Raw genomic sequence first — 22,394 nt, forward strand, 5'->3', positions numbered from 1 at the left:
TCAAAATGCCCCTGCCATATGCAGAGGCTGTACGGCTGGTCGAAGAGGAGGCGCAATGCCAGCGCCAGCACAAGCCCTCCCCAAGCGAATCCTGTTCGATATACAACGCATGCGACCGGGTAGTCTCGACAACAATCTACAGCCCAATTTCTACTCCGCAATATGACACCTCTGCGATGGATGGCTTTGCGCTGAGCGCGGCCGCAACAGAAAACGCAAGTGCTGAGACCCCAGTCATATTCGAAGTCACCGCCACGACGACTGCTGGGGATAAGCCGCATTCCACAGTTGACGATCTCAGGGATGGAGTTCCCCCTTGCCTGGAAATCATGACAGGGGCTCCGTTTCCCCTTGGGTTGGATCGAGACTGGTATGATTGCTGTGTGCCTGTTGAGGATGTTGTCGTGACCGAGAACAAATTCTCGACTCGTCGGTACATCGCGGTCTCGAAGCCTGCAAGACACTTCCAGCATAGAAGGTTTGCTGGGGGAGACTTCAGGAAGAGGGACGTCATTATTGAAGCTGGAGAGAGTGTGCTGCCGCAGCATGTTATGGCAATGGCATCGGTCGGACTGACGCACGTTCCAGTCCTGCGCAGGCCTCGAGTGGCTATTTTCTCGACAGGCTGTGAGCTTTTATCGCCGGACGCACTCAGTAAACCTCATGATTTCATGATCCACGATGCCAATGGGCCATATCTGACGACGATGCTCCGAAGACGGGGAGTTGATGTCGACTTTCGCGGCGTCCTCCGAGACAGCCCAGAAACCATGCAGGATGCCATTTCAACGGCGCTGGATAGTGAGTACGATTTTATTTTAACCACTGGAGCAGTATCCGCCGGACGCTGTGATTTTATTCCCAGCCTGGTGAACCGCATTGGAGGTCGGACTGTTTTCCATAAGGCTGCTGTCAAGCCAGGCCATCCAATCCTGTTTTCTATGCTTGCTTGCAATGGGCGCGAGACAGCATTCTTCGGACTCCCTGGGAATCCTGTTGCTGCTGCTGCATGTCTTCGCTTTTTTGTCTTCCGATACTTGGAGACACTGCAGTTGCAAAAGGCTGAGACGCCACAGAGAGTCGCCCTTACACTGTCGAGTCCAGTTACAAACGGGCTTTCGCAGTGCAATGGCATGAAGGGTTCAGTGCTATCATTCCGCAAAAACCCAGACATATTCCGACCGGGCATATTGACGCCGAATAACCAGCAGGCGTGGATCATCGACGACCACAGCCCAGGCAAGACGAAGCCGTTTCTATACGCCAACTGCTGGGTTCACATTCCCAGCGGAGTGAGCGAGCTGGGCGAAGGGAGTCCCGTTGATATTTACCCATGCTAGCTAAGAATGTTGTTGAAAGTCTGAATGTCCTGTGTAATCGACGCGATATACCCGCCCATCCGTAGAGCCTCACTGTACTCAGCAGGCGTATTCATATTGTATAGCCAGTTTTCATCGAGCGGTCTAACGGCCTTGCCCTTCGACTTGAATACCACAGACTTTGGGCCCAGAATGCCGTTTTTTACATTCTCTTCGAGCAGGGACAAGGCTGGGGCTGACCAGACGCCCAGCAGCGGCTCGTAAATCCCGTCGGAGTTCTCAAAGCACGTAACGAGCGCTGCCATCTCTCTACATATGTGATTCATAGCGGAGACCGAGAAAAATGGGTAGTCGCAAGCAACAACAAGCCAGGATGCATCTGGGACGTCGCGATGGGCAGCAAGAAGGCCACCAGCCGGGCCAACGTCGGCTTCATCGTACAGAACATGAACTGGGAACGTAAATGTCTGATGGTACAGCTGCAGACTGGTCTCCGTCAGCCGTTCGATGCGCGGGTTCTCTAAGATTGGACCCAGGGCGCTCGGGTCTGGCAAGGAGAGGTAGACTGCGTCGGCATCAGGACATGCGATGCGCAGTCTGATGAGCTGGTGCTCGTAGACTGGCATTTCATCGTAAAGGCGGAGCAATTCCTTGCGGGTTCCCATGCGAGTGGAATGGCCGCCTGCGAGGAGAAGGGGTTGGATCATGTTGTTATGAAGTTATGATACATGTGTGCTTGATCTTCCAAGATGGCCTTCCCTTCCGTTTTAGAAATTACTACCCACTGAGTACATCTCAGCCTGGGCGATTACTAAGCAAGTTAATCTTGATAAACTGCAGGGAAACAAGTTTCTTAAGTAGCGCAGCTTGTCCTCTGTCTGTAAGAGATACTATTTACCAGGCGTTGCTCAGAAGCTCTAGTGCTTTCACCTTGTCTATTTCTAGGACTGATTATATCCTGCATCATGAGCTTGGAGGCAATTTTCTGGGAACGGGTGGTGAATAGCATGCTGCCTGTCTTGCTCTATAGAGTATAGTTGCTTAGCCAGCATGGCTCGGTGCTGCAGTCAGACTTGATAAACCACATGTAAATATTATCAGCATTGTCAAGTCGCAGTAACTATCTGCCCAGAGTGGATGAATCGGAGGCGCACAGACTCCTATACTGGTAATGACTATCACTTACGAACCGGCCTATCAGAGGCCCAACATAACTAGGGCTGCAGGTGCAGCTTAAATCACTTCTTCTTCTCATCACACCCCTCTCGAAAAAGAAAAAAAAAAAAAAAACAGAAACCACATTCCCATCCATGGCACAGAGCACACTCACACCACCCCCGTCGCCCCGAGTAATCATCATCGGCGGCGCCATAACAGGCCTCACACTCGCGCGCTGCCTGGAGAAAGCCGGAATTGACTACGTGCTGCTAGAAAGGCACAGCGATATCCTCACGAACCTCGGCGGAACCCTTGCGCTGCTTCCAGCGGGCTGTCGTGTGCTCGACCAACTGGGCGTATTTGATCTTCTTGAGGAGTGTAGGAGCGACCTCCGTGGGCTGGTGACTGCGCTTCCAGACGGGTATGTCTATCGCAAGGAGACATTTGGGTTGTTTGGGCCGAAGTAAGTGCAGTGCAGTGCAGTGCAGCTGGAGTTCTATATTCAAGGGGTTGATAACTGTTGCAGGCTCGGCTATCCACTTACATTACTGCGCCGAAGGGACCTCCTCCATGCGCTCTACACCTCGCTAGAGGATAGATCGAAGATCCTGCTCGGCGCTAAGGTCGTGGATATCGCCCCGCAAGGTGAGCCGGATGGGCCGTTGTGTGTTACAGCTGACTCTGGCGAGGTATATACGGGCGATATTGTTGTAGGCGCGGACGGGGTGCATGGGGTCGTGCGCGAGCACATGTGGCGCATAGCTGAGCTCCAACAGACCCCTAGAGGAAAGGCGAGCCAGGTACGGACAGGCACAGAGAAAGGGGGAATGACGGTGGACTACTACACGATCCTGGGAGCCACGCCGGCGGCCGAGTGCCCTAGAGGGCTGACGGAGATGGTCCGGCCGGGCGACATGCACATGCGGTGCGACAAGGGTGTACTCCTGACATTAATCGCGAATTCAGACGGTTCGGTGAATTGGTTTGCGGCATTCAAGATGGACCAGACTCGGGTGTACCCTGATCTCCCGGAGAAGCTCTCGCAGGAGGAAATCAGGGCCAAGTTGGAAGAGTATACGCAGCGGAAGGCCTGGGATGGTGCCGATTCCAGCGACATCACTTTCGGGGACCTGTGGAGGGTGAGTCCGTGGGTGTCAGCAACGCACTTACAGGAGGGCTTCTTTGATACCTGGTCTTGTGGTCGTATTACTTGTATTGGTGACACTGTATTCAAAGTTCGTCATGTCCCTGTCGAGTGTATTTACGGGAAGGTACTAACAAGGTGCAGTTCACGCCGAATCTCGCACAGGGCGCGAATCTGTGCATCGAGTCAGCCGCTGCTCTCGCCAACGCACTGTATAGGATCAAGTCCTCAGGTAATACGACAACTACGGCTATCCACGAGGCACTGACCGAATACCCAAAGCCCCTGAAAAGCCGGATCAAGCAGCTTTGTCTAATCTCATACCACACGACGCGAGTCCACCTGCTAGAGTCGAGACTGCTGTGGTACGTGGCCCGCTATATTCTACCCTATGTCATGGAACCCTGGGTCCAGTATGGTGTTTTCCTGAGGGAGCATGGGATGGCGGTTATGCTTGACTATCTGCCGCGCCCGGATCGAGACAAGAGGGCTGCCGAGGAGCGGGCGAGGGGCTGGCGGATGTGGAGGGTGGATGGGCATGCTGCTCTTATGGTCTTGGGGATTGGTGCCCTTTCTTGGTTCTTACGGTAGCGGCCTTTACTAAAGGCTCAGCTCTTGAGCAGTTACATTATATATATTCCATGGGCACTCCCACTATGAAGAACAGGGCGGAACTGGTTGCATGAGTTCTTCCAGAAACACCACTACAACTATAACAGGCAAGTCTTCCAACGTCTTCTCTGCCGGTGTAATCGAAGAGAAAGTGGTACTCATATCCTGGAGAAGAGTGAAAATCCGTCTTGTACGAGGGGCATGTGGATTCTTTACCAAGGATATCAACCTAGAGAATTGAAGGAATAATGGTTCCAGAGCACTCTCCAAAGCCAACAATGCCATCTTGATCACCACTGCCACACCTCCCTTCTATCACCACGGAATCCCCATCGTCAAGAAAACAACGCTCCTCTCCGTCGGCGAGTTGAACCATTCTTTTCCCGCCTTGTGTCATCTCCAGCAAACTACCCAGTGTCCCTGGTTTGGTCCCACTTATCGTTCCTGAACCCAGCAAGTCCCCAACCTCAAGTGGGCACCCACCGATTGTATGATGGGCAATCATCTGAGGGAAGGAATAAATAAGGTTGCTACTTGTTGTTTGTGATAGAACGGTCCGCCTTCCTTCCTTGCCTGCAGTACAATTAGCACAGATCTTACTCGGCCGAAGTATGACCGTGCAAGTGTGTGGTAACCCACTGATAATAGAGACATCCAACTCAATCCCAAACACAGAATCGGTTCGGCGTTCCCTCAAATACGGAAGAAGGCTGGTTTCATTTGGGATGGGAGCACACCGAAATGGTTGCAGTGCCTCGGGGAGGACTACCCACGGGCTAATGGTAGAACAGAAGCTTTTGGCGTTGAAGGGACCAAGCGGAGCAGCTTCCCAGGCCTGAATGTCTCTCGCAGACCAGTCGTTTAGGAGAACATAGCCGAATATGTAGTCATCCGCCTTGTCAAGATCAATAGGCTCTCCCAGAGGGTTCGAGTTGCATAGAAAGGCACCTAATTCGAGTTCGATGTCGAGACGCTGACTTGCTGCAAGCACTGGAGAGCCGGATCTCTGCAGTAGAATTTGTCCCTTGGGCCTGCGAACGGGGGTCCCGGACACAACGACGGACGATGCACGGGAATGATAGCCAACGGGGAGATGGAGGTAGTTTGGTTGAAGGGCGTTTGACGGGCCACGAAAGATAATGCCACAGTTCTCAGCATGATGCTTCCCGGCGAAGAAGTCCGTATAAGTTCCGATCTGCAGAGGGGTGTGGTTCTTGACGGTCTCTCGAGGGAGCAATGCCTGCTGGCGCAGGTTGATGTCGTCTTTCAGAACGTGAGGAATCGGCGTGTTCTGTCTGAAAACCGATTGAAGGTACTCGCGGACCTCTCGGTGCACGCCGCGACCCAATGAGGCAAATCTGTTCAGGGTCTTCTCGTTGAAGATAGATATGTCCAAGGCCGTAGATTCCAGCCCACGGAATCCATCACTGAGAGCAAAGACGCACAGGTCCAGTACGAAATCGCCAATTGCCACTGCGGGGCGGGGGGTTTGGGAACGAGCAGTAGATATTATGCCAAACGGAATGTTGGCAATGCTGAAATGGGATCCGTGTGGGATGGGCAGCCAGCTGGTTGGCGACATGGTGGAGGTTTGCGAGGTGGTGGGTGGAACATACAGAGGCAGGAAACTCACCTTGTCAAATATAATAGACAGTTGCAATCATAATTGAGGTATTGTAATTCCGCCCATTGATCGAGTTCCGCATCAATTTGTCATTTGGCTTATGAGATATTCGGAACATCCCGATAGTCGCTGACGTTGAAGGCAATCGTCACAGCAGACGCCGGAATTAAGCCCGGACTGTGTCTAATAAAGCAAGATAGCCCAAATGGCAGCCAAAGGCGTGAAAGCACACGGCCAGGAAGCTCACAAAATGCCAGTCTCACAGTTCCCGATTCCCGAGAAATACCACTACCTCCATGGACTGGGTTCGAACCACGAGTATGGCGTCTTTCCTATCCCAGCAAGAGATGAGCTGACGAAATGAACAGAACGGAGGCCAAACAAGGTGCCCTCCCCATCGGCCAGAATTCACCACAAAAAGCCCCATTCGGCCTGTATGCAGAGAAGATCTCAGGCACCGCGTTCACGGCTCCTCGTGCGCAAAACCGGCAGGCCTGGGTCTATCGCGTGCTCCCATCATGCACCCACACCAAGTTTAGTCCCATGGACGCGGTGCCAGTTTCCTCGCACAATGACCTGTGTCTGACCCCCAATCAGCTACGCTGGGATCCGTTTGACGTGACCAAAGGCACCAGCTGGGTGAGCGCGCTCCGCCAGGTAGCAGGGGCCGGGGATCCAGCCCTGAAGACAGGCGTGGCTTACTACATCTACGCCGCCGACGAGTCGATGCCGCCACGGACTGCATTCTATAATGCCGATGGCGAATTCCTGATTGTGCCGCAGTCTGGGGCGTTGGACATTGAAACTGAGATGGGCCACATCCTTGTCCGTCCCAACGAAATCTGTGTGATTCCTCGAGGGCTGCGGTACCGCGTCAATCTGTATGACAACATCGAACCGATCCGTGGGTACGTCCTGGAGCTTTTCCAGGGCCATTTCGAGCTGTAGCCAGCTTGCGAAACATCACGTATACATCCATATCTTCTGACGTTGGGCAGGACATGTACAGAGCGGCCTTCGGTAGTCCTGTGAGAACAGTACGTTCTTTGAAAACAAGGTTGAAAATAGAGCGGGACGTTGGATCTTCGGATATGTGAGTGACAAAATCATCTCCGTCTGGGGCACTGTGCTGACGCAGTGAATCTTCCGTTAGGTAGAGAGATCTATACACAGTGCGAGGCAGTGGGAAATCATCCTCTGGAATATTCATAACGGCATCCATCTGCCCGAAGCGGAGAATCGACATGCGAACACAGGGCGTCTGCTCCTCCCATCCGTTTTGAATATTATGAAGATACCGCGTGAAGAATGAAATCAGGTCTTGCTGACTGGCATCGACGGCCCATTGGTCATGCCATTCTTGATATGGACTGAAGCGGATCCACTTTTGGCCGTGTTGGACATCCATATAACCCCTGATTGAACCCATGGTGTGGAGGAAACTGTTGAATGATGCTGTAATATAGGCGGGAACCTGGATCTTCGCAATATCCGGGCGTTTGCTATCCCAGTATGGATTGGCGAGTGCATCTCGGCGGTACATTTCTCCAAAGTCTTCCATCCCATGGCGACCACGAAACATGGCAGACGTGATGTGGTCATAAAAGGCGCCAGAGTATACCCCTCCCCGAACAAACTGTTCTCGGAACAGGTCACTGCATGCCTCCCAGGGAGCAATGGCCTTTAGCGAGGGTGGCTGGAGTTGGGCAATGAACCACTGGACCACAGCAAGATGGGAGTTTCCTGCCATGCCGATTCGGCCATTACACCACTCGAGCTTGGCCAGATGCTCGATTGCGTCGTAACCGTCCTCCCCCTCCTGTTCTCCCATGATATGGAGCCGACCGTCCGAGTCGCCGACACCGCGTGGATCGATATTAACAACCGCAAACCCGTGAGTAACAAACGTAGCTGGATCCGGTCCTTCAAACTTCTCCAGCCCACTCAGGTCAGTTTCCCTTATGCCCACATTGTAAGGGGTCATGCTCTTTAGAAAATGCATCCCGTTGAACTTCTTTCCGAACTGGCTCCACGACAAAATCGCTGGGACTGGATTATCGCGGCTCGAGTTGACGGGACGGTAAACGTCAGCGTAGAGTCTGCAGCCATCGCGCACCCTGACCTCCACGTCATGCTCTAGCAGGATATCGGTGGGCAGGGGCTTGGATGAGTCGGCGTATCTCCAACCTTTAGGAAGGATCTCGGTGAGCGAGAGCAACCCCCGATAGCCATTTTCGCCTACTGTAGGGGCGGATATCGGCTTGTAAGAAATGTCGAAGTTTGGCATAGTGAAATATATGGCAGTGCAGGGTGCTGAAGTGATTGGGAAACTGTGCAAAGAGGGCTCGTCTCTTCGCTTTTTGGTATTCGTCAAGGTCCAGGGGGGCAGGTCTTGAATTTAAGCCAGAGATACTTCGTTCCATAATCCACACTCTCGGAATGTTCCGTTTTTGTCAAGCTCCAGTCTTCTTCTGGGCAGCATGCGCGGAACCCTTTCTCATTGTTCAGTGCCTTACATTGGACCTTATTTAGGGCAGTACTACTAGCAATCTCGATCACATCATCCAACCTGAAGCCCACGCTCGAAAGACCAGATCACCTCGACTTGTAATACTGCGAAGGTAATAGTCATTGTCGTTTGCTTCTGTCTGACTCACTCAACTTTTTCTGCCTTTTCTGACTGATGCAGCATTCATCGATTTGTGTTTCTCTTGATGGACTGATTACTCAGCGGAGAAGACTTCCGGCCGCGCAAGTGTGGCAGCCTCAGGCCAATCAAGTAGTAGGGATTGAAGTTATTTGACTTTCCAGGGATTGATGACCACGTCAGGAAGACAAAGGAAAGGTTGTTGTTATGAATCCTGAACTGTCCCGCTGGCAAACGAGAAACAAGCAAAAAGTGGTTCCTCGGCGAATTCTATTTCTGGCTTTGAGGAGCTTCGCACCCTGAAACATGGGGTAAGCTTTTATCGAGCTGGGGAAACCAGGATACATGAACAGTGCCAGTCATCTTTATATTCAGCCATCATCACATCATCACCACCGCCGCGGCGTCAGCTGAAAACAACTAGCACTGCGTATCATGGACTTTGCAGGTCTACATGAAGATGGCTCCCACAGAGTAGAAAACCAACCCCTGCCTCGATGAAAGCGCAGACAGCATACTTTGATAGCCTGGTCAGTCCTCCAATATTCTTTCAAAAGTCAGTCTAATTGCTCATTGCCGCTTTCTCAGCAATGCCTGCCGTCAGCGTAAACTGAGATGCAGTGGCGGGGACCCCTGCCAGCGATGTTCTCGCCTCTCAAGACAATGCCACTATGTTGAAGTTTATCGTGGAATCAACTTTGCGCACACATTGTGGGTTTTCCGCGCAACTTGTCTTTAGGCAATCACTGACGAACTATCTGCCACCCATCAGGAACATCGGGGGGGACTTCGACTCAGCACTCCAGCAGATAGGCCAACTAGCAGAGAACGAGGAACCGCATGCTGCGATCACTACAGCGGGAGGGGAAGAGATGCAGAACAATATATTTGATCATCTCGATAAAGCTCGTGTCATCCGGCTGTTGCAGGCCTATGATTAAGAAATTGGGTACCTAACCCCAGTGGTGGACGTTGAACATATGGAGAGCTTGGTCCGACAGATATACTCTCAACGGCGAAGAGGGATATATATCACTGTGGAAAAGGACGGCATAGGAGCCCTGAGGCTAGTCTTACTTATTGCACTGTCTCTAGAGTGCTGCGACGATATTGCGAAGGATGTGGAGCCATTCAAAGAGCATGAATGTTTTCCCGTCTCGTTGGCCGCGTCTGGGGGTTGAGGTGCCACCAGGCCAACCCGCGACAAAGTGGGAGCCAAAAAGATGCTGGCTTTCTTGACTACCAGATCCAAGCATGGTCCAGCTCCGCTCAAGCCTGGGCTGAAAGTTCAGCGTCAGAGAACAAGTTCAAGGCCAGTCGTATCTTACTCCAGTTGAGGCGCAATCAAGCGCTCCTGGTATTGAAGCAGGTCTCCAAAGCCACCACTAGCAGCAGGCCTGTCAGAGACGATCTGTTGATTGCACAGGAAACAATTCAGCTTCTACGCAACCTCCATGCTGAAGGTACAGTCTACAAATCGCAGCAGGTGTCCTTCCACCTCTTTTTAGTCTCTGCACTAGGAACTATTTTCTCTGCTGTCATGGAGGACCCCATATTTCATGGCCCGGTGTGCCGTCCTAGCTTTTACACCGGGTTGGATCTCATCAGCTGCTGTTCACCGAAGTTGTCTGCGTCTCCAAGGCTTGCTGCACTTGTGGATCGCGTCTGGGTGGTGTACCGTCAACGTCAATTCTTCGCCTCAGATCACAGTCTTCCTGCTCTGCAAGACGCCCGGCTAATCACTCGATTCCTGAGTACTGTTTTTGAGGATTTGGTTTGTCCGAGTCCCACAGCACACAGTCCAGCCGTGCTTGATCATTGTGTGTTACCAACCTTCGAAACTTGACGTGTCTTTTTTCTTGGGGGGGCAGTAGGTCATTGTAGCTAAGCCGTGCAATGAGTTTATACAAAGAGCTTTTTACTGTTGATTTGGCCTTTGTGGGGCAGTTATACTATCTCTGCCCATTATGTCGACTCTTACATCCCGTCTACATAGGACCTATAGGGGCTAGCTACGAGATGTGAATTCAATGGACTCCAGCGCGCTAGCAACAATTGTTGCCCTACAAGAGCACTCCTGCGCCATTTCTAAATCTGCACAATCAACAAGAAGCGATGGCGGAATGATGAAAACACGTTGATGATCGCATTATGTAGCTATTTAAGACGTGCAGCTGGTTGGTATGGCACTTTTGGATTCTCGTCATTGCATAATTCGATCTGAACCACCCGATAAGCTGTTACGCCGCTTGTAATACCACTGATTGTCACCATATATGATATATATATTTTGGTGTGGTGTGGGTTATTTCTGCATAACTTGATAATATTACATAAGCCTGACGATACATAACTATTTCTGGAATAACTTCGGATAATTCACAACAATCGCTTTGTTTTTTTCTTTTTTTTCGGTAAAGGGATTGTTGTCTCGACTTGCAGGAAATCATACAGGACCCTGACCCGTCACCACAGTTCGCACAATGGACCAAGTATTGGCTCGGGATTTTAGTTGCAGCCAGTGCTTAATTTTTGTTGAACAAACTCCTCTGTGCGATAGAGTTTCACAGTGTATCCGTGAAAACCCCAACACGAGGACGCGATCCTGCGCAATAACCACCATCCCCATCTTGGTTTCAGTCGTCTCCAGCTGGTCGTATTAGCCTGCTCGATTGGGAATTGGGAATGCCCCAGATTTGCCTGATTCGGACATGGATTGGCTGATCTGGGTCCATCACGGAGCAGCTGAAACGGGCTGAAAGCCTGAAATTGGTCATTGTTCCAGAGCCTCTTTCTTAGAGCCCGATTCCTTGATTTCCGATGCTCTCTGAAGAAACGCAAGCCAGACAACGGCTGTTTACTGGCCGGAGACGGCAGGCAGGTGCAGAGCAGGCAACGTGGTTGTGCGTTGACAGACAGCTATAAGGGAGGGCACTATACCACCGAAATAACAAGCACGTCCAAGCGTCTCGGCATAAATCGCCAACTGCCGGCAGGGAACATGCAATCAGCCTCTGCATGGTTGTTACCCGCATGATGCTCGCAGGATCAGGCTCAAATTCAACTCCCAACGTGAGGGGAAATGCACCAGCCCGCGACCTGCGAGAGCATACACAGCAAGTCGCGGCCGACGCGATTCCCAAGCAGGCTCAGAATCGTCTGTGATGACTCGTATAGCGCAAACCTTGCGGGGAACCATCGATCGATCTGGAAGTTGGTGGAGTGTGCTGCTCCACTGCTGCGACGGGCAGATCGGGGCCGTGACTGCTGTCGAGTGTCGAGTGTCTCTCCTGTCGAATTCGAATTCTCCTGCGGATTGCCCCCGACCGCTGAGTGTTTGTTGAATTGTCACAGAATCTGCCCTCGCACGGCCACCATGAAACAGTTTGCCTTGCATTGCCTTACCTTGCATCCCCGGTGCCCTTGCTGAACGGGCCCCTACATCAACCCGGCGCCTCCCGCGTCTTTTGGCTTCTCCTGAACAGTTTTCGAGCGAGTGAATGAATTCCTCCCAGTCTGCCCTCTTTCACTGGTGAAGATGGGCAATCTACCTCTGGTCGGCCGAAGCCTGGCGATTTTCGTCACGGCGGCCGTTATGGTCGGCCTGTCCATTATCGCTGTCCTGATGCGCTGCTTTGTTCGACTGTACGTCGTGCGCGCGTTTGGCTGGGACGATGGGCTGATGGTTATAGCGCTGGTAGGTCTTATACTGGGATAGCAGATGGACATCAAACTGACGGATGTAGGCGCTATTCATCGCATTGAGCATTCTGTGCATGCTTGGGCCTGAAGCCGGGATTGGCCATCGTATGGTCGACTTTCCCGACCTGGACTCATTGAAGAAGTCTTTACTGGTAAGTATCATTGGCATCTCTCAGTTTGGGGATGGTACTAACAGCCCCAGCTATGGTGGCTAGGCCAGATGCTATACCTGTGGTCGTCGGCCGTCGCCAAAGTCGCCATTGCCTGGGCCCTGCTCCGTATCGCAGTTCATCGCTTCCATCGCGTCATCATATGGATCGTCATTGTCGTCGTCATCTGCATCGGCTTTGCCTTCTGGGTTATCCTGCTCTTTGACTGCCAACCCATCTCGTACTTCTGGGAGCGGCTCAGCTTCCTCACAGCAAGGGGAACGTGCATGTCATCGGATGTCCTGCTCATCACGGCATATGTGTACAGCGGGCTTACAATCTTCTGTGATTTCAGCCTGGGCATACTCCCAATTTGCTTTATCTGGAACCTGCAGATGAATCGGCGCACCAAGGGGGTGTTGGCGGGCATTCTCAGCTTGGGCGCAGTGTATGTTGGCTTCGCTGATTTCAATACCATTGGACTAACATAGCGCAGTGCGAGTATCGGTGTCGTTATCCGAATGCCATATCTAAAGAACTACTCAGACGTGGACTTCCTCTGTGAGTGTTCCGTCCCCCATGCCTTCAGCCCATGCCTTCAGCTGTGCAATGCTAACAAACGCAGACTCAACATACCAAATCGCCATATGGTCAATCATCGAGACAGGACTAGCCATTATAGCCGGCAGCCTCATCACCCTCCGCCCTCTCTTCCGCTGGTTCCTCGATGGGACCTCGTCGTACCGCAACCGCAGCGACGGGAAAAGGCACAGCGGTGCAAAATACGCACTCTCCTCGATTACACCCAACGAACCAGCTCCGGCACCTGGCTTCAACGACCCGCACTACTGGCGGCCCGATGTCAATGCGAACGAGAACACGATGGTGACGTCTGTGACGGCATCGGTGGGCCGCAGCAACGAACATTCCAGCCGGGAAGCCCTAACGCCCTTGAGCGATGGGATCGGGCATGAGCGGCAGCTCAGCGTGGAGAGGACGTTTAGATTGTCGAGTGGAACGCGGGATTCGTGGTTTAATCGGAATAATAACTACCTCTAATGCAGTAATACGCTGGGAGTGCTGTGGTGCTGGACTGTTGTGTTGGACTGCTGTGCTGGTCGTGGGCCCTAATGACATCACCATGATGCCCTCTTGTATATAACTCCATCTCGTCTTCCTGGGGAGGACGCTTTAATTACTAGTAAATAACGAGAAGGAATACACAATGCCTAAGAAATCCCACACCCATCGCCACCACCGGTAAGCTCTCGCTCTAATTCTTTAGATTCAACTAACAGCCCAGGGCCGGGCACTGGATGCCCCCGGACCACGACTCGCACCACAAATGGGTCGGAGGGGTGATAGCCCACGTCGATAAGCAGGAAAAGCACGAATTACACCCCGTTCTGAAAGACTTCAAACAGCTTATTGAGTCCAACACCCGCGTGTACATGCTGGTCGCGTCCATGTTCGCCGAGGTGCCCAAGAACCGCCACTACTGCACCGATCCAACAGGCTGTCCGCAGATCAGGGATTACCACCATATGCTCCGTGTCCTGAATTATCTAATCACCACGGCGCCGTCGTGGAATGATTTCTCGCTGAGGGTTGGGTTGGTTGGGCTGCCGATTAATGCGGTGCTGGACTGGTCAATGGGTACGCCGAGTGGATATGCAGCGTTCCTAGACCCAGATATCAACGCCATGCTGAAGAAAGTTCTCAACGCCTGGGGCGAGTTCCTGACATCGCCAGAGTCAGCAACAGCCCTAGATGAATCTGACAATGGCTGGTTTGGTCAAACCGGCAAGGGTAATCTCGTCCAGGTCGCCAACGCGCCCAACGCATCGAGCCACGACTTCGACAAGCTGTTTGTCTGCGACCCGAAGGCGAAACACCACGGCTTCAACTCGTGGGACGACTTCTTCACCCGGGTCTTCCGCCCGGGTATTCGGCCTGTTGCTGCGGCTGACGATGACAGCGTTGTTGTGAATGCGTGCGAGTCCCAGCCGTACAAGGTTGCCCGGGGCGTGAAAGCCAAGGATACATTCTGGATCAAGGCGCAGCCGTATTCGGTACTTGACATGTTATCGCACGATGGCCTTGCCGGCCAGTTCGTGGGGGGCACGGTGTATCAGGCCTTTCTTAGTGCGCTGAGCTACCACCGCTGGCATGCCCCTGTGAGTGGGAAGGTCGTCAAGGCGTACGTGGTTGATGGGACGTACTATTCCGAACCCTTGTTCGAAGGGCTGTGGGATGGGGATAAGGGGCAAAAGCAGGATATTGATGCCTCGGGCGAGGTCATGACCCAGGAGTATCTCACCTGTCTTGCCACTCGGGCAATCATATTCATCGAGTGTGATAACCCGGCTATTGGGCTCATGGCGTTCCTTGGAGTGGGTATGTGCGAGGTATCGACGTGCGACATCACTGTCAAAGAGGGACAGCGTTTAAAGAAGGGAGACCAGCTGGGAATGTTCCATTTCGGGGGCTCAACGCATTGTCTCCTGTTTCGCAAGGGTGTGAATGTCGAGGGCTTTCCATCCACGGACATGCAGCAGAATGTCCCTGTGAATGGAAAACTGGCGGTTGCTTCGTGAAAGACATAGCATAAAGAACTATCTGTATCGTATAAAAGCCCCATGCCATTGAAGACCCGTTTGTCACTAGCAAAGGGCCTTGTCTTCGAAACACAATGTATCAGCCTTTGTCTGGTCTCATCTATATTTTGCAACCATCCTCTATAAAAACTATACGCACACCCACTGTAGACCTGGATCTTCTCTCATTGCGAATCCAGACTCCAATCCTAGAGTGGCATTGAAGCTGAGATCCGTTACGCTCATCCAGCCATACGACCGAATTCCAGCACTGACTATCACCTCTGTTGCCCGACGTCGTTTCGTGATAACACCAACAATGTTCATTCCAACTGAGACACTCACCTCGACAGGTGGTCCAGCGATGCCGTTCTCGACCAACCTTGAGGCCCGCGCTGTTGTTGTTCCAGTGATTGTCCCAAGTGACGAGAAACTGGGCAAAGGAGGGAAGATCGCGATATGCGTTAGCCTTGGATTGGTTGCAGTGGGGTTGATCAGTGTATGCCTCCTCATGTGTCACGGGCGTCTACGTTTCTATCTATCCGCCTGCTATGACTGTACCCTAGGCCGTTGCTGTCATGCGCTTGGGCGTATACCATCCTCGTGGAAGACCAAGCGGAGCGCCAAGGCGAAGTCCGATTCTACTGCATCCAACGGAGGCACCGTTCTGCACACTATGAATGTTCAACCCGTGTCTCCGGATTCGCCGGAACGTGCGCTTGTCCGTGACCAGAGGGCGACTGCTGGCCAGACCGGTCAGCGTTGTGGAGATATGCCAGGTAGTTCATTGACTCCTGCCCAGGCGGTCTCAGACTCTGGTTACTACGAACGGCCTCCTCCGCCGTATACTGCCTCAAGGAACGGCCGAGATATTGAACATGGGGGTAGTACGGCACAACCTAACAATGATGGGCAGAATGGTGATTCGTGGCTTCCGACCTGGCTGACAGGATATATTCCTGGGTGGGCCAAGTGAAAGAGCTGCTGTATAATGAGACTACATTGTTGGGCATAGTATAGTGTTATTTGGGTCTGGATCAAGAATAAAACATTCAAATTGAATATTAAAACTGAATATTGTTCTCCTAGAAGCTGTAATATGTAGCAGATAATTGTGTATTCTAGTTCCGGCCTATTCATTGTAAGCCAGCTCGAATGAGCGACTAGAAAGCCTTACAATGGAAGTAGATGAATTCTTCAATGCCGTTGTCTTTATCCCACCAGCAAGGTTCGGGGATTACAAGTATAGCTCCTGACAATAGCCCTTGGTGGATCAATGGATACCGACCATCTAGACAGGCACTTCAGTGCAGTGAACTTAGCTCATCACGAATAACAGACAAAGTCACTCACTGTCAAGCCCGCTGCGGAAATAAGTTATAAACGACGCCTGGTCTCCCTGACTTCTCGTCGTCGCAATAAGCAACGAGCAAGACTGCGGTTCTCATAGACACAGCAAACTCAGTCCAGTCGTCTACAATACGCTGCAAACCCCATTTACACACGCATAATCATGCACATTCCTCTGGAATTGCGCGAGACAGCGGTCGAAGGTTCAAACGCGACAGCGACGACGAATATATCGAGTCCGACGCCGGCACAGACGCGCTGGCTTACGGCACTGGGCGTTGTATTCGGCTTGGTGTTGATTGCCGGGTATATAGCGAATAACTATCGCAAGGGCCATATTAAATGGGGCAAAAAGGAGACCATTGATGAGTGTGAGAAGGACGATAAATCCCTTGTGTATCTCCCCTATTAGTCTGTGTGGATGATATATTGTATATGCATCAGCTGCAAGAGGTTATTTGTGCAATTTGATTACATGTTTGCTTATATTATGATGTTAACCATTGGAGTTTATTTTCCACGATATCTAGAACAGCGTGTGATTTGTATGACAGTATTCTAGAAGTTCGATATCAGTCAGTAGGCACTTCACTCGCAGTAGTTCGACCTAGTAACTTTCTTTAAACATCGACGTTAGTAGTTCTCGAGCCTGTCACGTACGGTTTTCTCTATAGAAAGGGGCTTGTTAATGTTCCCCTTGGCACTTTCTGATATTAAAGCATATTGCTTTATTGGCTTTGAAAAGGCAACTGAGGAATTGTGGAATCTAGAAAGAGTAAAGAGCATAAAGGATAATCTCTTCTGCACAAACCCTGTCATTGTGGTCGTACTCGGGCTTTGAGTTCTATACAAGAAGGATCACTTTACCAGGTTGTTGGAAGGATTGAAGGGCAGAGGTGCCACGATCATGAATGGAGGATTGTGTACGTGAAAGCGCATCCACTTCTTTCTCTCTCCTTTGACCCCAGGTACGATCAACAAGGGAGATCAGCAATGACTTTATTTGAAATAAGGGCTCCCATTCAATACACTCACAATCCCGAATCAGTGAACGAGGCATTCGAGATTTCTCAACAAGGAGGCACCCGTGGCGAATATCTATATAAACCACCACATGTTCCTGTCAATCAACATCCTCGCAGTGCTTACTGTCCCAGACAAAAACACCTAGCTGTAGCAAGAATCACGGTTCGCAAGCAGCAGCCATGACGACAACAAACGAATTGGAGGTCACCGAGGAGGGCAAAAAGATAGCGAAGTGGGTTCTAATAACCATCGCTATTCTTATTCTTCCCGCCATAATATACCTGCTCCGATTTGATCTAATTGTTCTGTATTTCTTCTTATGTGTAAGGCAATGGTGGAGATATAGTTTCCGTCCAGCGTTGGGTGCTATATGGGCTTCTTTCTGCTCGCGATTGCAGTTCTGGAAGAGAGAGAGGGCTTCGAACCTTTCGAACCCGTCAATCCGGCCTGTAGAGCAGGAATCTGTTTTGCCGATGCACTCGGTGCACACTGGACGCTTGCCAACGGCGCCTGAACGGGCTCTGGTCCGTACCCCGTCAAGCAGGTGGTAGTTCGATTAATTCAATTCAGTTTATTTTGTCTATTTCGTGCTTATGTAGTTATGTAAATCTTTATCAATCCTTCAAAGCCAAACAAGAACAACCAGTGCTCTATTGTGGATAGCATATACTGACATCACATTTAATATACAGAACTGTAACAATATTTTAATCACATATCCGGCATTAAAACAGAAACAGAACCAGCATCATGAGTATTCATCGGTGACATCGTCTCGATACGAAAACAGCCGACGAACCATCGACAGCGACTCAACTACTTCAGGGCGATGCCCGAGGCCTCACTCGCGGCCGTATCCTTAGCAGGGGGCGCCACATGGATCTGCCAGTCCTGTGTCCAGTCTCGTGGACCATATACCTTCGTCCACGGGACAAGGACCGACTCATGATACGAAGGGTGCGTTTCCCCCTGCGCCAGCAATCCCGTGGACTCGCCGGTGAGAACAAAGTAAATAAACTCCTGCATGCGTCGTGCGTACTGTGTAACGCCTTCATCCGCAGCAATTGTAGCTCCAGTAGCCCAGCCGAGTAAAAGCGGCTGAATGACAGGCGCATCGGTGCAGCTGGGATGGCTGGTCCCAAGACTGGTCATGAACCAGGCCGCGCCGGTTCTCCGTAGACATTTCTGCGCGAGCTCCTTGACGACGTCGAAATGCGGTCTGCCCATGAAGAAACTGATCTTGCGGCTCCAGCTATGCGAGTGGATGATGAGTAGCGGGACTGCGATGTCGTCGTTCAGCGGTCCGCTCGATTTGCCCGGGTCGAGTGCGACGCAGCCGGCGATGGGTAATGGGGGGCTTGGTGCGCCTAGGCAGGTGCGCAGAGCTCCCGTAGCACCATATGAGTGTCCTGCTAGAATAACTTGATCGATGTCAAGCCGCCCCCGCCACTCTGAGAGGTGCTCTCCCTCGCCGCGCGCGTTGTGCCGGAATACATCATCCCCTTCGCCGTTCGCCAGCATCCGCAGCACATGGATTGTCTCCTCTATCTCAGCCTTGCGGTAGGATAACTGCGCCTGTTGGAGCGTTGCTTTATCAAACGGGGCTTGGCAGTCTAAGTGATCGGTGGAAAAGTGCAGCACGCTGGGTAAACTGCGAACGCCGGCACCAGGACCTCGGTCGGCCGAGTAGACAGTCCCTCTGCGACCCAGTCCGCGGCGGACTGTACTCCCGGGACCACTTCCATCTCGGTGCTCGATTGCAGCGACAATACATCCGCGCGAGGCGAGCTCGCCGCAGAGCTGCGTGTAGTCCGTGCGTGAGGCCGCCATGCCATGGCTAAAGACAACAACCGGGTATTGGGGCGGCGATGAGATATCGTTACTCGGACGGCGAGCTCCGGCGGTATTTCCGGGTCTAGATGAGTTGCTGACATCTGGTGAATCGGACAGGGACGGGTCTCGTAGCGGGATATCGACGTCGGCGGGGATATATAGCCTTCCGACGAAGGCCCATAGGAGGAAGGCGAACACGCGATCAATAACCCAATTGGAGAGGTTGGCGAGGCGGGCGAGCCCCTCGCCGCGAAGGCGCGCGGGTTCTAGGAGCCAGCGATGCCGGCCTTTTGTGGCCTCGGCGTCTGGACAGGCTGGATAATACAGGGTGAAGAGGACGGTGTCAAGTTGGAAGGCGGGCGCGCCGTGGGTGCGATGTGTCGCAGTGTGCACGAGACGACCATCGCATGGCGCCTCAATATCGACGGCGCCCACACGGTAGGGCCCCGTGTAAGAAGGGAGGTCGTTTGACAGCAAGGGCATTGCAAGCGCGTGATGAAGACATTCAGTTTGCAGGACGTCGATCGCGATGTATGATGTCATGCATTTGTCAGCTTATCACGTGCCTTGTTCGCATAATCGCTGCTTAGTCATGCATTATTTATGCTTCCTGGAATGGAACAAAAGTCATTCTGATATCACAACTAGTACTACTTTCTTCTACTGCATATACTTCTTCTCATCATTATATACTCGATATGCCAGAAAAATGGAGGATCTACGCCCAAGAGCTTGGGATCGACCTTGGTTCCCGCGACGACACAGAGTACTTCAAGTGGTTTCTTGCCTGTTTGCTATTCGGCAAGCCAGTCCAGCAGAGTGTGGCCAGTCGTACATACTCTGAGCTCATCAACAGAGGAATCACCTCGCCGGAAGACATCCAACAAGCAGGATGGGATAGGCTGGTTGAGATCCTCGATGAAGGCCACTACGTCCGGTACGACTACTCGACGGCGGACAAGTTACTGGATGTATCCGCTGCGATTAAGAAGCATGGTAGTTTTGGCAATTTCTTGAATGAATGTAAAGATGTTGAAGGTGTGTCGTCTCGCTTGCAGGAGATCAAAGGAGTAGGGCCGAAGACGGTAGAGATCTTTATGCGTGACATGGCTCCTATTCTTGACAATGAATAACCTGTTTATCTACCAAGCGGTCCAAAAGCGTATGTTTTTACTATGTAAAGATGTTTCCAGTATACATATGCTTCAGTAAGGGCAACATGAACCATTACAGTAAATGATTATCTGTATGATCTCGTATCTCGTCTTAGATGGAGACAAGGCAGCTTCGTGTAGTCTCGTGGAACAATAAATCCAGACAACTCATCCAAGGACCGACTGATCAAAGCTGTTTGTTTCATCATCATTGCCAGTTAAGGCTTGGATCTTAGGACTAGTTTCTTTGTTACCCCATTGAAGATAGCCAGTCAACAACATATTCAATGCCCATTTACTGTAAGGCAAATAAAGGTCATTATCCATTCCTACCCAAAGAGCCGTGAATCAGGACAAGCTATAAGTATGCTCATAGTTCTACCAGTCTTCGTTATCTCGGGCATCCGGCGCGCAATCCTCAACAACCTCGCCAGACATATATAACCCCAGGATCAAGTTCAGAGAAAACAACTCACCGCGATACAATGTCGACTCACACGCAACACCAATCGTTGACGGCTCGGGGCCAGCACCTTGTCGCACGCAGTTTCAGTCAACGATCGAAAGCGGCGGCCATCTTCGTCACCATCACAGGCATTGCCGTTGTCATCTACGCCATCTGTGTCGTTATGAACTACAGGCGATGGAATCGCGAACAGCGCGAGAGGCGGGAGCACCAGTACCTGATGCGATTCGGCGAAGCGCCCCCTCCCCCGCCTCGCAAGGCGTCCCTTGCTTCCAGATTATTGTGCTGGAAACTTCAGAGGCCTGAGACTCGGCAGGACGTCCTGCCACTGCATAATGTAGGCACGATGGCTATGACTGCAGTCCCTGCACCCGTTGCTGTTAATAACGGCCGGCATCGCTGCGAGGAGTGTAGGGACAACATCGTTGTGTCTGACCTTCCGGCCTACGAGCCTAAGCGAACTGGAAATGTGGAGTGAAGATGTAGGGACGGGACGAAAAGTCTCCCTATACCTGCTTTGTATGTGCAACGACCGGATAATTATACTCATAGTAGTTACTGCAATTCGAACTGATCCAAGTCAAATCTTCCGTTGTATTTCTCTCCTCCGCGTAATTCATAGGTAGACTCCTATTGGTGCTCTACACATGCAATGACCCTTTATGTCCGTGTAAGTGAATGTGAATTGTTTATACACTGACCTTAGGAGCAGCTGTGCTATACTGGTGAAGATTGCTGTGTATTAAGCTAAAGATTCAGTGAACATCCAAGGAGACAAAGCATAGTGAATACACTATCCACCTTCTCTAGCACAGCCCTTGTAAACGCGGAACGTGTATAAGGACATCGATATCCCCCGTAGCTAGCCATACTATCCCACCTTTGGATAACCACCGTCTACATCTGATCCACACTCCACCCGGCACTCAATAACCCTGAGCCTTGTTATTATACCTCATTCAAACCAAATAACCATGTCAAAGCCCTACGAAGTTCTGAAAGTGGCCCGACGGTCCTACGAGCTAGGAGGCGAAGGTATCAGCGAAGGCCAGAGAGTTGGTATCGGTCTTGCCATAATGGCGGGCTCAATTCTACTGGTAGTTGCGATATGTGTCTTAGCCAAATTCTATATCCTGGCAGGACAAAGAAGACGGCGCAGAAAGGCGATGTGCCAGGAATGCCAGCCTGTCTACCCTGCCGCTCTCCCTATGCATGAGACACCAGTGGAATTTATGCCCGAAGAGCCAGCACCAGCTGTTACCCACGACCACTCATACCGCTATTACTGTAAGGCGAGGGATGCTGCGTCTGAGTCGGTGGCCCGCGATCAGGGTCTTCCTACCTATGACCCTGCCCCTGCCTATACTCCGCACGCTGGTGAGGCTCAGAACCAGGGTAGCAATCAGACAGGGGATGCGAGTCGTACTGAAGCTAGAAGATATGCGGATGATGCATGTTGAAAATGATGCAAGAAAAGAGATGTTATGTCGTTGGTAGATGCTCGTGGCGTGTATTTGTATCAACTCTATCAACTCCTCGGTTCGCGGCAATTGCAACCCCGCAGTCTATTGATATTTTTGGAATGCCACTATTATCTTCCTATTTAATTCCAC

General features: G+C 51.6%; 14 protein-coding genes across 14 annotated transcripts; 10 read left to right on the forward strand and 4 right to left on the reverse strand.

Annotated features, from left to right (window-relative positions):
• Positions 1–5: 5 nt before the first annotated feature.
• On the forward strand, positions 6–1,204 carry APUU_22119S (molybdopterin molybdotransferase MoeA; the record flags this gene model as incomplete). Its single annotated transcript, XM_041700947.1, has 2 exons — positions 6–801; positions 1,077–1,204. 2 exons carry the CDS (start codon positions 6–8, stop codon positions 1,202–1,204), a joined length of 924 nt encoding a protein of 307 aa, XP_041553881.1.
• Positions 1,205–1,336: 132 nt separating this feature from the next.
• Positions 1,337–2,026, reverse strand: APUU_22120A (molybdenum cofactor guanylyltransferase; the record flags this gene model as incomplete). Its single annotated transcript, XM_041700948.1, has 1 exon — positions 1,337–2,026. The coding sequence occupies one exon, from the start codon at positions 2,024–2,026 to the stop codon at positions 1,337–1,339; it is 690 nt and encodes a 229-aa protein (XP_041553882.1).
• Positions 2,027–2,629: 603 nt separating this feature from the next.
• On the forward strand, positions 2,630–4,212 carry APUU_22121S (FAD-dependent monooxygenase; the record flags this gene model as incomplete). The annotated part of the gene is made up of 3 exons (XM_041700949.1): positions 2,630–2,940; positions 3,004–3,712; positions 3,766–4,212. 3 exons carry the CDS (start codon positions 2,630–2,632, stop codon positions 4,210–4,212), a joined length of 1,467 nt encoding a protein of 488 aa, XP_041553883.1.
• A 250-nt stretch (positions 4,213–4,462) lies between these two features.
• APUU_22122A (uncharacterized protein) lies at positions 4,463–5,815 on the reverse strand (the record flags this gene model as incomplete). The annotated part of the gene is made up of 2 exons (XM_041700950.1): positions 4,463–4,806; positions 4,873–5,815. 2 exons carry the CDS (start codon positions 5,813–5,815, stop codon positions 4,463–4,465), a joined length of 1,287 nt encoding a protein of 428 aa, XP_041553884.1.
• Positions 5,816–6,107: 292 nt separating this feature from the next.
• Positions 6,108–6,805, forward strand: APUU_22123S (uncharacterized protein; the record flags this gene model as incomplete). The annotated part of the gene is made up of 2 exons (XM_041700951.1): positions 6,108–6,175; positions 6,226–6,805. 2 exons carry the CDS (start codon positions 6,108–6,110, stop codon positions 6,803–6,805), a joined length of 648 nt encoding a protein of 215 aa, XP_041553885.1.
• A 15-nt stretch (positions 6,806–6,820) lies between these two features.
• APUU_22124A (uncharacterized protein) lies at positions 6,821–8,144 on the reverse strand (the record flags this gene model as incomplete). Its single annotated transcript, XM_041700953.1, has 2 exons — positions 6,821–6,872; positions 6,934–8,144. 2 exons carry the CDS (start codon positions 8,142–8,144, stop codon positions 6,821–6,823), a joined length of 1,263 nt encoding a protein of 420 aa, XP_041553886.1.
• Positions 8,145–12,042: 3,898 nt separating this feature from the next.
• Positions 12,043–13,414, forward strand: APUU_22125S (uncharacterized protein; the record flags this gene model as incomplete). Its single annotated transcript, XM_041700954.1, has 5 exons — positions 12,043–12,201; positions 12,251–12,358; positions 12,409–12,803; positions 12,852–12,916; positions 12,981–13,414. The coding sequence occupies 5 exons, from the start codon at positions 12,043–12,045 to the stop codon at positions 13,412–13,414; spliced, it is 1,161 nt and encodes a 386-aa protein (XP_041553887.1).
• A 166-nt stretch (positions 13,415–13,580) lies between these two features.
• On the forward strand, positions 13,581–14,952 carry APUU_22126S (phosphatidylserine decarboxylase family protein; the record flags this gene model as incomplete). Its single annotated transcript, XM_041700955.1, has 2 exons — positions 13,581–13,615; positions 13,659–14,952. The coding sequence occupies 2 exons, from the start codon at positions 13,581–13,583 to the stop codon at positions 14,950–14,952; spliced, it is 1,329 nt and encodes a 442-aa protein (XP_041553888.1).
• Positions 14,953–15,271: 319 nt separating this feature from the next.
• Positions 15,272–15,928, forward strand: APUU_22127S (uncharacterized protein; the record flags this gene model as incomplete). The annotated part of the gene is made up of 1 exon (XM_041700956.1): positions 15,272–15,928. One exon carries the CDS (start codon positions 15,272–15,274, stop codon positions 15,926–15,928), a length of 657 nt encoding a protein of 218 aa, XP_041553889.1.
• A 537-nt stretch (positions 15,929–16,465) lies between these two features.
• On the forward strand, positions 16,466–16,714 carry APUU_22128S (uncharacterized protein; the record flags this gene model as incomplete). Its single annotated transcript, XM_041700957.1, has 1 exon — positions 16,466–16,714. The coding sequence occupies one exon, from the start codon at positions 16,466–16,468 to the stop codon at positions 16,712–16,714; it is 249 nt and encodes an 82-aa protein (XP_041553890.1).
• A 1,430-nt stretch (positions 16,715–18,144) lies between these two features.
• APUU_22129A (uncharacterized protein) lies at positions 18,145–19,644 on the reverse strand (the record flags this gene model as incomplete). The annotated part of the gene is made up of 1 exon (XM_041700958.1): positions 18,145–19,644. The coding sequence occupies one exon, from the start codon at positions 19,642–19,644 to the stop codon at positions 18,145–18,147; it is 1,500 nt and encodes a 499-aa protein (XP_041553891.1).
• A 215-nt stretch (positions 19,645–19,859) lies between these two features.
• Positions 19,860–20,294, forward strand: APUU_22130S (uncharacterized protein; the record flags this gene model as incomplete). The annotated part of the gene is made up of 1 exon (XM_041700959.1): positions 19,860–20,294. The coding sequence occupies one exon, from the start codon at positions 19,860–19,862 to the stop codon at positions 20,292–20,294; it is 435 nt and encodes a 144-aa protein (XP_041553892.1).
• A 506-nt stretch (positions 20,295–20,800) lies between these two features.
• On the forward strand, positions 20,801–21,259 carry APUU_22131S (uncharacterized protein; the record flags this gene model as incomplete). Its single annotated transcript, XM_041700960.1, has 1 exon — positions 20,801–21,259. One exon carries the CDS (start codon positions 20,801–20,803, stop codon positions 21,257–21,259), a length of 459 nt encoding a protein of 152 aa, XP_041553893.1.
• Positions 21,260–21,755: 496 nt separating this feature from the next.
• On the forward strand, positions 21,756–22,241 carry APUU_22132S (uncharacterized protein; the record flags this gene model as incomplete). The annotated part of the gene is made up of 1 exon (XM_041700961.1): positions 21,756–22,241. One exon carries the CDS (start codon positions 21,756–21,758, stop codon positions 22,239–22,241), a length of 486 nt encoding a protein of 161 aa, XP_041553894.1.
• Positions 22,242–22,394: the final 153 nt, after the last annotated feature.

Source organism: Aspergillus puulaauensis, chromosome 2, assembly GCF_016861865.1.
Source record: "Aspergillus puulaauensis MK2 DNA, chromosome 2, nearly complete sequence".
NCBI lineage: Eukaryota > Fungi > Ascomycota > Eurotiomycetes > Eurotiales > Aspergillaceae > Aspergillus > Aspergillus puulaauensis.